Raw genomic sequence first — 11,853 nt, forward strand, 5'->3', positions numbered from 1 at the left:
TTTTTTTTTCCAAAAGAATGTGTTTATTGCAATTGGCATATCAAGGCCAAAGAGAAATATTGTGCAAATATGGTCATAWGTGTAAATTCATCTAACCTATCTGACTTCACTTTGGTTTGTAGGACATGACTCTTGGTTTAATTGGTAACTTTGTAATCTCTAATGCTCAGAAATCTGGAACCATCTCCAACAGACATCAGGRAAAAAACCTCTTAATTAATGCTTAACTCCAGACACTGGAGCTTTTTCATCCAGCTTTCTCCCCTTGGTCAAGTGATCTTGTATCTATTTTCAGATGCTGAGCAGATGCTAAGTAGGTTATTTAGTTTGTAAACACAGATAATTATACATTGAGATGTTTTTCTTGTGTTATAAATGCGTGAGCCATTTTTTAATAGTAGGTAATGAATGCGTCTGTTTTTCCTGATACYAGGTTGTTTCATCTATATCCACACTGATTGTTGCATACAACATTTATGTTTTTCCTTGCTGTCTTTACTGAAAAACAAATCATACTTAAAAAAATTTCACATGAATTTCTGTGCTTAAAGAGGGTGAAACTGGAAAACCTGCAAGTACCCACTGCTAGATTTTGAATTCCTTTGCCCGTTTAAGGATTACTCTTTTAAGTTGTGTGCACTTGAGTATGTCCAGCTGTAAGAAAGTGATTGTTTACATAAATAAAAATTTACAGAATACCCCCCAAAGCTAGCTGTAGATGCTGTGTAAAATTGTCTAATGCTAGCCTTTACTTCAGATCATTTCAGGTAACTAGATTTKGTTTTCAAAATCTAAGAACTCTTCAGCACTTCGTGATTTTATTGCCAAGGGAAGTATATTTTAGGCTTATCTATGGTATGTGTCTGAAAAATGCACCACTTGCTCATTTCATGGAAGGTGTCAGAAGTTGTCCAACCATACATTTACTTCTTAAGTGGTGTGCTAGTAGATAAACTATGCCTTCTGTAAGGATCTTGAGTGTATCACAAGCTGCAAACATCGCTGTCTTTTTTCCAAGGTCCAAGAACTTAAATCYTTGTTTGCAACTTGAAAAATGTAAATATCATGAAAATGAGAAGGTAACTGTACTAACTAGACAAGGATTATTTAGGGTATTGAATTAATGTGTCATTTTTATTCTCATCTAAGTTTTGGCAGGGAGTTGCTCAAAGAGGTGTTTYAAATACATATGTTCATTAAGTTGTGATACTACAGATTATAGAAGAAAAGTGAGAAATGTTACAGATGTTTGCATAGTTTTTTTTTAGGGTGTTTTCGGGTTTTGCTACTGTTTCAGAGTCTGTTTTGGAAAGACCAAGGRAAAAAACATGTTGACATTGCTGTCTGGTTGGCACAAAGCAGCTGGGATTGCTCAAACGGTGCCCTTTGTAGATAGTCAAGCACTGACAGAATGAGATAATCAGAGTACCTCAACAGGCCTATCTATGCCATTACAGTGAACTTCTATTCCACAAATGAACTTACTTTCCCTACTTTCTCAACTCTTTCCCTCACCCTTTTTGTTTGTTTGTTAGTTTTAAAATTAGTCTAGACTAGAACTGATTTAATGCAGTTAAAAGGCTTCTACTAAAATGCTCCTTATGGTTAMATGTTTCCTTCTGTGGTGATGGTTTAGGATGAGGCTTTATATCCTTTTTTTTTTTTTTCCACTGCCTTATCAAGTGGCATTCTAGCATGGTATATGAACTTTTAAAATTTTTAGATCTAAATACATATCTATAAGTTCTATTTCCAAAAAAATATAGCTAATTTCTGATCAGCATGCCATGTACTTTTATGTAAATTCTGCTGATAAAGAATAATGTTTTATAAATAGTTTTCTCATGACAATACATGTGAGAGACCTACAAAATCATTCAACACTCTAATCTGAGCAGAATAAAATTAAGCCAAAGAAAAAAGTATGTTTTCTGTAAAATGGTACAAGAAGCTTGAAAGCAGAGAGGAAGGTAAAGGATAAGACCAATCATCTGATATGAGCTGTGAGCAATAGGATGGTGAGCCTCAAGTGTTCCTCCAAGAGTCTGTAGGTAAGAATGAGCACAGCCGATGCTCTGATTTTCCATGGGGTGAACTCAATTCTGCTGAAGTTYCTTCTGATCACTCTTCCAGTGAAAATGCTGAAAAAAATTATACTTGCTTAGATACGAGAAATTTGTAATTTTTTTTGAGGTTATATTCTATTAGTTGGACCTGACACCTTTTAATTTTGGTATTTCTGCTGCTAAATGTGGAGTAATTGATAAGGGAAAAAAAAATTTTGTTTATACAAATCATAGGAAATAAAATACTTATGTTTAATGCTTTCAGTGTGRTGAACACATTTAATTTGTGAAACGGTGCTGAGGATCAGATTGGGTTTTCCTGTTTGATGAAGTATAGAAATACTTTTAAAAGCTAGCCTGTGCATGCTGCCTTTAAGATTTAAAGCTACATTTCAGTTTGTTGCGAAATAAGTATTGGCAAATTCTGATTCTCTTACCTACTTTGATGGTCTTGCATTAAAGCTTTAAGTTGTAGCCATTGAGAAAATGCATGCAAAATGCGTACAAAATCTAAATTGTTTTGAATAACTACCTCTCTACCCTTCAGTCTCAAGGCTAGAGAKCTGAGCATGGGTGATAAAGCAGAGACAAAATTTAATTGATGAGAGAAAGCATTTTAGAAGACAGTCTTKCATAGCTTCCTACTTACCTATGCAAAATGTCTTAAATAAATTTTACTTGCAGGCTATAGTTCATTTTCCCCACAACCACTTAATATTAAAGGAGAAACAGTAATTAGACTTGGAAATTAGCACTACTGTATCACCAACTTCACTTTTCATGATCCCTCTTGAAGATGACCTTTCACAGTGCTGCCTGTAATTCCTCAAACCTCACCAAGGAACACCTTTAATTTCCTTTTCCTTAGTGCTACTCCATCGCCTTTCAACACACAGCACGCCCTGTGCCTTAGAAATTCTGGTTCTTGTGCTGCCTCCCAGCCTGAGGAGCCAAGGTGGCTCTGTCCTTGGCCCAGATAGCATCCCTGTTTTAGCCAAACACGTTCTCTTGCCACTCTTTGGGAGGGAAATTGTCAAATGTGTAATGGCCCCACTACTTTGTAATATTCTCTCATTTCAGAGGGGTAGGAGGGACTTCAAAAATGGTTTTGGATATGCTGATGAGCATGCCTGCTTTGGATAATAAACTGGAATTATTAATGAGTGTGTCAAAAATAGGAAAGAAGGAAAAGAAAGTGTGTGTGAAGGAGAATGTTCCTCTGTAAAATTTTGCACRTCTAAATTAAAAAAATTYCTGAATGAATCTGATGCARTAGCAAACTGAATAGTCCTAAAGGYAACCTGAGGGGGAAAAACTGGAGTTTAGATGCATTTTATATAGAAATTACAGGTTTATTCCACACTGAGTTTTTTTTTCTGACACAAAATGACAGCTGCAGTCCATTAATGATTTAACAGGGTTCTAAATTCATCATGGCAATTTACTCACTTGATCCAGTATGGCAACCTTCTGTTTCTAGGAGTAATTTGGTTAAAATACACAATTAAATTATAGCTAATTTAATGAATTAAACCTGACTGTGATCACATGTGGAAAACATATTTTTAACTGTGCCCTTCCTACAATAGCTGATGCTTACCTGACATCTATTTTTTTTTCCAGTTATTGAAGAATTATCAGAAGTGGAGAATTGAATGCCCCGAAATAAGTGCAGATTTACAACCATCTTCTGTTCTTGGTCTTTTGCAAGCTGGCTATCATGGAGTCCTAAGATCAAGAGATCCWCATGGAAGCAAAGTTCTAATATATAGAATTGGTGAGTGACAAAATTGCTTGGAACTGTTTTGCACCTGACTCTGACACTGAAGTATTTGGGTTTTGTTTGTTTTTTTGAGTTGTTTTGTGGTTTGTCTACTTTTTAATTATTGTGATTTCAGCAGCAAACCAAAAATACTTTATCATACAACCACAGGGGTTGATAAAATTAGATCATATCAGAATATCTTAACTAGAAGGGTAACRTGTTTATGTTCCTTGTAAGAAATATATTTACATTAAATTAAAGGTGAGTTTACTGAGCTGTAACAGTTACATGGTTTTGCTTATAAATTAGTGGGGCTAAAGCTGTAAAAATCCCTTATGAAGAGCTTAATTTTCTTTTTAGTGAAATTCTTGTTGCATTAAAAGGATCTTAAAGTTTAAAACTTATAAGATTATGTGGTTCTTCAGCTCTGAGTGTCCCACCAATCATTTGTTTTCATGTAAATTTTCAAAGCCATGGACTAAGACTGTGGTACTGATGCAATCCTGTACAGAGTAGAGAGAACAGAAAAAAAGGTGTACACCTAGTCAGGTATCAGTGTTTGAGCTTGGATGAGCAGTTCACTGGGTTTTCACTTTTTACTTGTAGCCAAAGAGCCCTGTACTCTTGGAAAATGATGGACCTCCCAAAAATATTTTCAGACAATATATGGTTAAATGAACACCATATCTCTTTATGCTCGTTTTGGACAGAGACATGATTTTTGCTAGCTTCCAACGAATTACATTATTATCAGCTGGTGCAGTAGACAGTTGTGCCCTCTAAAGCATTCATCTCGGGTTAAGGCTTGTCCTATGCAGTTTTTTTGTTGAGGCCTCTGGGGGAAAAAAAAAAGCGAGATTTACTGAATCATGGCAGAATTACAGTGCGGAAAAAAAAATTAATATAATTGATTGGATTGATGATCTGTAGCTTCTGCTAGCATGACTGCTCCTGAATTAAGCTGTTCCTGGCAAAAGCCTTTTATTGTATCTATGGGCATAGGTAGAACATGCTACATTGTTTGGTACCATCTACTAAAAGAGCATCAAAGACAAGTGAGAGAGATGGCACACAAAGTAACTTATGCACTGGCAAAACAGTTTATCAGGAGCTTTGTTAGTGCTGGTTAATTCACTTTTCTGAGAAGTATGTTAGAAGCAGTAGCAAGCAAAAGTGCAGGTATATGGGATATTCTCATGGTAATGTAGGGTAATCTATCTTCTCTTCAGGACAATGGGATCCCAGTTTGTTTACAGCATATGATGTGTTCCGTGTAAGCCTCATCACATCTGAACTCATTGTAAAGGAGATTGAGACTCAGAGAAATGGAGTCAAGGCCATCTTTGACCTTGAAGGGTGGAGATTYGCTCATGCTTTTCAAATCAGTCCAGCAGTGGCCAAGAAAATCGCTGCTGTTCTCACAGTAAGTATGACATAATGCTTTATGCAGCTTCATTGCTGAATTCTTCTTTCGTAGACCTTCTCTGACTATGCAGYTTAGAAGAACAGAATCCTAAATCCATTACAAGTCATAGGCTGTGCTTGATTTTACTTAAAGGATATTCTTCTGTAGCAGTAAATGCCCTCTWACTTCTGGTATTTTATAAGTACTCCACCAACCTCTTAACAGCACAAGAATTTCATGACTGGAAGARCAGATGAAGCCCAGTTTTGGAAGAATCGGTGTTTGTTATCCTGTTTCATGTCTTCCATTCTTTTGTACATTATCTTGACATTTAAAACATTTATTCCTCACCCAGAGAATATAAAAATAGCATGCACTAAGAGTATTTAAGAGCAAGACACTCCTAACTTGTTACCAGTATGGACGATGCTTATGTGATCTTCCATCTGCTAACAACACAATGCACAACATTTATGTTCTGCTTGCTTTTTTCCCCCCAGCATGAGCATTGTTTTCTGCAAATCACTGCTACTTCACCTCCTATTTTTCACAAAGCATCTCAGAACTTTACTGTCTTTAAGGCTTGTTCCTTTCTGCCATATTCAGTTGAACTTTGCCACYRGGCYTGAGAGGGRAAAMAAAGAAAAAAGGAGACAGATAATTGACAGGCGAGCTACAGTGTAGTCCTATAATCCTATTTTTCTTCAGAAGCTATGTCGAAAGTCAATAATAATAAAACTGTTAGCCTGTGATGTGGAAATGAGCCAGGGAGATAATCTCTTGCTCTGATTTGGTAAGGTTCATATCTGAGATTCAATCTAAGCTTAGTCATTGAATTAATATCRTCAGAACTCCAGATGGTCTTTTTTTCTGATATCTACTGTATAAACCATCATTTATTCCCAACTTTGCACATCTAGAATAAGAACTCTTGATGTTATGCAATCTTGGGCCACATCGCTTGAAAACAGGACTAGTGAGAGTGTTTCACTTGGTTTCTGAGGTAGTAAAAACATTGCTGGTAATTTTTTAAACCTTGAAATAGAGCAGAAAGGAAGCAGAATAGTATTTGCAAGTACGTCTAAAGATTTCAATCCGTTTTCTTAAAGCAAGAAATTCTTTGAAGATGATGTTTCCATCTTGACCTATTTCTGATTAGTTGAATGTTTTTCAAGCTCCTAAATGTTTATGCTAGCTATGGAAAAAAAATTACAGTTGTGTGTTTCCAAGTGTTCTTTTCTAAGAGGAGAAAGAATTTTAACTCCTTTTTTCCCCCCCTCTGATTCCTATTACCACTTTTAACTGGGTTCGTAARTTTTATGCACAGATCATGTTAATGTTGTTCAATATCATAGAAACACCAAATCATAGATTATGTTAAGTTGTAAGGGACTCATCCGGATCAATGAGTCCAACTTGTGGCCTTATGCAGGGCACCCCAAGAGTCACACCATGTGCCTGATATCATTGTCCAAACACTTCTTGRGCCCTACCAGGTTTGGTGCTGTGACCACTTCCTTGGRGAGCCTGTTCCAGKGACCTGCCACCTCYGGGTGARGAATCCTTTCCTGATCTCCAACCTAAGCCTTCCCTGACACAACTTCAGGCCATTTCCTTGGGTTCTGTCTCTGGTCAGGAGAGTGAAGAGATCAATACTTGCCCCTCTTCTTCCCCTCGTGAAGATCCTGAAAACCTCAGTGTGGTCTCCCCTCAGCCTCCTCCAGGCTGAACAAACCAAGTGACCTCAGCCACTCCTCATAAGATTTTCCCTCCAGACCCTTCAACATTCTCATGGCCCTCCTTCGGACACTCTCTAATAGTTCAATATCTTTTTTATATTGTGGCACCCAAAACTGTGCCCAGCACTCAAGGTGAGGCTGCCCTAGCCCAGAGCAGAGCAGTACAGTCCCCTCCCTTGCCCTGCTGGCCATGCTGTGCCTGATGCACCCAATGATATGCGTAATGCACTCCAGAATATGCTTATAAGTAAAAGTTAAGAAACCTTAGTTTTAACCCTGTATTTTACTCAAGAAATGTGCAAATTACTATCCTGTATCAAGAAACAGAAGTTAATAAAAAGGAAGTATGTTCTAAGGAATGGAAAGCATAATATTAAGTACATTATCTTGAAAAATCTGTTATCCCAGGCAGGACAAAATTGCTTTGTGAAAATCATGGTAGTAGACTTTAAGTATATGATAACCCATAATAACATTAAGTAAACCTATAAGCTGATAGTTTTAAAGTCTGTATTATACATTGAAATCTAAATGGAGTGGCACTGAAGAAATGCATTTGGTTTTGGGTTTTTTTTTCCTTAGAACTACTGAACTAGTGAGGAAATATGTTTGTGAGAAGTACCGTTTTTATAAGCAGAAAACATCTGGTTCAGTGGTAGCACCAGGTGGGACATGAATGGAAGCTGTACTTGCCCCATTGCATAAAGCTTGTTTTGATCACTGTCATGTTTTTTAAATTTSAAAGATTTGGAACTTTTAAATGAATGTAAATAGAACCAAGTTATTTAATATTAAAAAGGCTACATAGCAGATATTTTTAATTTCTTTAAAACAGTAATCTTGTTGTAAAGCAGAATTTCTGGCTTGGCCMAATTCCTAGTAATTTCAAGGCTTATGTCTAAATTATAAGTGCACTTTATTTAACTTCAAGTTAGTATCTTCGTTAGTTTATATATATTAAGAAATTATCCTTCAGCCTGTAAATTGCTAATAAAAGCACATGTCTTGATAGCTTTTTGTAAATTAGCTGCAGAATCTTTGTTGTGAAGAACTGCAGTTTAGAGGAAAGGCTGAGCATAAGGTTTGTGTACAATACTTACCTGCAAATTGGTGGTAGTTTTCTTGTTTGCTTTTCAGTTTGTTTATTTTTAATATTCAATCTCACYTCATACTGAGATAAAAAAAAATTGTGAGATTTTTCCTTCTAATGGAAGGAACAAGGTATGATTTTTCTAAATGTTGTTCTTAATTTACACTGCTGCAACACCACAAAATGCAGGAATTGGCAAGGTCAGAAGGAATACTTTAACCTGTGGACAAGACCATTTTCACAGGCTTGTCCTTAGTAATAGAGGCATTTCAATAATATTCTCCTTTTCTTGTGCTGTTTTTCACGTGTGCTCACAGGATTCCTTTCCACTGAAAGTTCGAGGTATCCACTTGATTAATGAGCCTTTATTCTTCCACCCCGTCTTCGCTCTAATTAAGCCTTTTCTCACTGAGAAAATAAAGGAACGGGTGAGTRCACACAAATACTTCTTTCTGACACACAACCCTTACATGACATTCTGTTGCACTTCTCTTAGGCTCTGTTATTTCTGAGCACTGAAAAGATAAATCATTTTTGTTTGTTAGTGCCACACAGACCACCAGAATCTAACTGTAGAGCATTTGCAGTTATCAGTAACATGAGAGTCACAAGTGGTGCTGATATCACTACCCTAAAGATAAAAAACTATGTGACACAAAGAGATTTAATAATTTGCTGARGTCACATAACAGTTCTTCTGCAAAACTAGAAAGTAATAGGTCCTGGATTTCTCAACACTCTGCCTATAAATGCTAGAGATAAATTATGACTGAACAGCGTTCTATGCTCCAATTTGTGCAGAATTATTAGAAGGCAACTGTTTAGCTCTGATAGACCTCCAGAGGCATTTATGCCTCAAAAATTGGTCAGACTTAAGTTTGAAGTTTTTTTCCAAATAGCTCCTCAGTTATTTTAAATAGTTTTGCAGTTACAAATCTGCATATAGATTTGTATTTGGATGCAAAAGTATGCCAAGGACTATGGTTTTTTGCAGCATAGGAAAAATATTGGAGTTTTCAACTGGCACAAAAGTTAACACAAAACAAGTTAACTCAAAAGTGTTAACAGCAGGACTAAGGTACAAAATAAGCAGCTCTGCCTATTGTTATTCCCATTCTGAAGCCTTCTTGTCTCAGCACATGGATCTTGGGCATTTGCAATAGCCACTGCATGCCAGGACAGTAGACCCTATAAAAGTATCAGATTGTAAGTAATTAACAAGGTTTCAAAATAGCTACCATAAAGCAAGAGAAGAAGAACCAAAACTAAAGCATTGCATCAGTTMAAGTGGAATAGTCCAGGATCTAATTTCAGTTGGAACTGAAATTGATAGAGAGATCCTTTTGAGTATCTTCCTTGACACCACCTGTCTGTGCCTACATACATACTACATAATCTTGTTTTTAAATACATGTGGCAGGACCAGATAGTAATGGCCAGGAGCCAGACAGCAAATACAATTATGTAGTTAAACCAAGCTGGTGGGTTCAGCTGTTGCACTGAGATGCTTTGCTGCTTGTTTTTGCTCAGTACTGCCCAAGTAAATGCTTTTAATATTTTGGTTTAGGTGCATATGCATGGAGATAACTACTTGCAGAGTCTGACCGAACACTTCCCCGTCAGCATTCTCCCACGGGAATATGGGGGGGAGGAAGTCTCCATTGAAGAGCTGGCCAAGGAATGGACTGACTTCATAATGGCATCAACAGATTATCTTCGGAGCATTTCTCTGGTTGCCTGGGAATAACCTTAATACAGTATTTTATCAATTCTTGAGCACTTTCGTTCCATTGTGAATGAAAGCAGAATGACTTTGCAGGGCACTGAATGTTACATTGGCTGCACTTTTATACTAACTGGAGTCTATCAGTGTGTGTRTGTGAAGAGATGAATGAATTTTACATATTTGTAGCACAGTTTGTAATCCAGTAACTTGTATACCAGAAAGAATGCATTGGATATCAGATTGATACTGCTGCTGTTAAGTCTTTGGAGACAATTCATCTGTAATAATTCAGTCCAGAACCTTACACTTTTGTATCTTGTATAGGATACAAAACAAAGAACAGGTTGTGAATAGGGTAGTTTGTTGCAGAAATAAGACCACAGGGCTAATTTACAAGGAATGAAGAGGCTGCTTTTTGGATTGATTCTCAGGGAAAAATGATGTTTGCTAGTTTGTGTCAAAATGAAAATTAGTCARCCATAGTGAGACATTTGTGTTACTCTTTGTACTGCTTGTGCAGCTTCTGTTTTTGTTCTAATTAACAGCATAATCTTCAAGTTTTATAGGGAAAGCTGAGTAAAACACCATGTACTTACTCTTCAAAGGACAGTGTGAATCAGGRTGAGGAACTGGTAAGAGAGTAAAAACAACCTCGAAAATTCTTATTTTCTTTCTTCGAAGTGATACTGTCTATGGGCTGCAGTAAACAACTCAGATTATTATCACCTTGAATCCCTAGTGTAAAAGACTATAGAGGACAAAAGTTTTCAGCTGTTTGCATTATCTGTTTGTTTCAGAGGGTAAAGTAGGTTATCTTTTGTGGATCTGAACTTTAAAAATATCTGTTGTGTTTTAAGGGTGCTTTGAGGTCACTTGGGACCTCAGCATAGGAAATGCTTGATATTTTCATTTTATTTTCAGAACAGTAATTGACAACTGTTTGCTGTTGAGAAGAAATTATTTTTAATTTCCATTATTACTGCTCCTTCATTTCTGTAGGGGTAATGAAAAAAGTATTTCCATGCTTACTGAAAACAGGTTTTTGTTTTGTTTTGAAGGGGCATTATTGACATGAACACTGCGTGTGTGAAAGGTATCACTCACACTACATAGCAGCATCATCCTGCCATCCCCTGTATTTAGTAATCTCAACTGTTATTTTACTTCTCTCTCAGCTTTTTCCCAAAATCTCAGTTAGTACACCAACTGCTAGAGTTCATTTACCGAGTTTTTAACTCTGTTTTGYAATAAGCCAAGGAGGTTTTGCAYAAGCWCTGTATTTTYAAGCATTCCATAGGAATTTTCRTATAAATAAATCCRTAACAAATGCTTTGCATCTCAGGTAGCTAGAAATTATAGCTTCAGTTATTTTGTAACCTTCAGGACAGTGGGACATTATAGGGGTTTAGGGGAGAGAAATGAGACTGTCCTATAATACTAGAAATGTCTTAAGTTAGGTTATTATTATTGCAAGACTCATTGGAAGCTATTCTTTATTAGCAAGAGCAAAGTCTATGAAAGACCCATTAGAGTACTTGTTGGTTGTAGTTTCTTCTGTTGTGATAAGATCAATGCCAGAAATTCTTTCAAAACTGACAAAAACTTTTTTTTTCCTTCTCATTCCCTCAATGCGTTTTTCATTTTTCTCTTTCAGAATATTTTTTATATGGGGCCTAAATTTAAAGAAACCTATTTTCTACTATATGATTCTATGAAAATCTATTTCATATATAATTTTTTCTCAGATTGAACTATTTTGTGATACAAAAGCTCCTTAAATAGAGGAGTTCAATGAACTTCAAAWTCTTCTTTATAAGAAAATAGATTAAGTAGTCAGGTATCTGGCAATTATTCAAGTGTGTAACTCACATTCCAAGTAATTTACCAGCTGGAGAACAGAACCTATTGTCTTAATATTATAGTCCTTTGATTTTARTCCCTGAATGTAAACTGCACAAAGGAATGAACCATGTTTCAGTGAACAAGAAAATKTAAACTTTTCCTATAAAACCATTATTCATTTGCTGCTGGTTTATGTAGCAGAAACCTTATTCAATTGCAT

The 11,853-nt window shown here is 36.3% G+C and overlaps 1 protein-coding gene across 2 annotated transcripts in view; it reads left to right on the forward strand.

The window, feature by feature from the left end:
• TTPA (alpha tocopherol transfer protein) overlaps positions 1–11,068 on the forward strand; it is a 13,064-nt gene extending 1,996 nt beyond the window's left edge. For both annotated transcript variants that reach the window (XM_057377146.1, XM_057377147.1), the window contains exons 2-5: positions 3,690–3,843; positions 5,061–5,254; positions 8,383–8,493; positions 9,633–11,068. In XM_057377146.1, coding sequence (XP_057233129.1) covers positions 3,690–3,843; positions 5,061–5,254; positions 8,383–8,493; positions 9,633–9,812 — 639 coding nt within the window. In that variant the 3' untranslated portion in view covers positions 9,813–11,068. The remainder of the gene's footprint in view (positions 1–3,689; positions 3,844–5,060; positions 5,255–8,382; positions 8,494–9,632) is intronic.
• The last annotated feature ends 785 nt before the right edge of the window (positions 11,069–11,853 follow it).

Source organism: Malurus melanocephalus, unplaced genomic scaffold (assembly GCF_030028575.1).
Source record: "Malurus melanocephalus ecotype Western Australia unplaced genomic scaffold, MMel_1.1 scaffold_302, whole genome shotgun sequence".
In the NCBI taxonomy this organism is placed as follows: Eukaryota; Metazoa; Chordata; class Aves; order Passeriformes; family Maluridae; genus Malurus; species Malurus melanocephalus.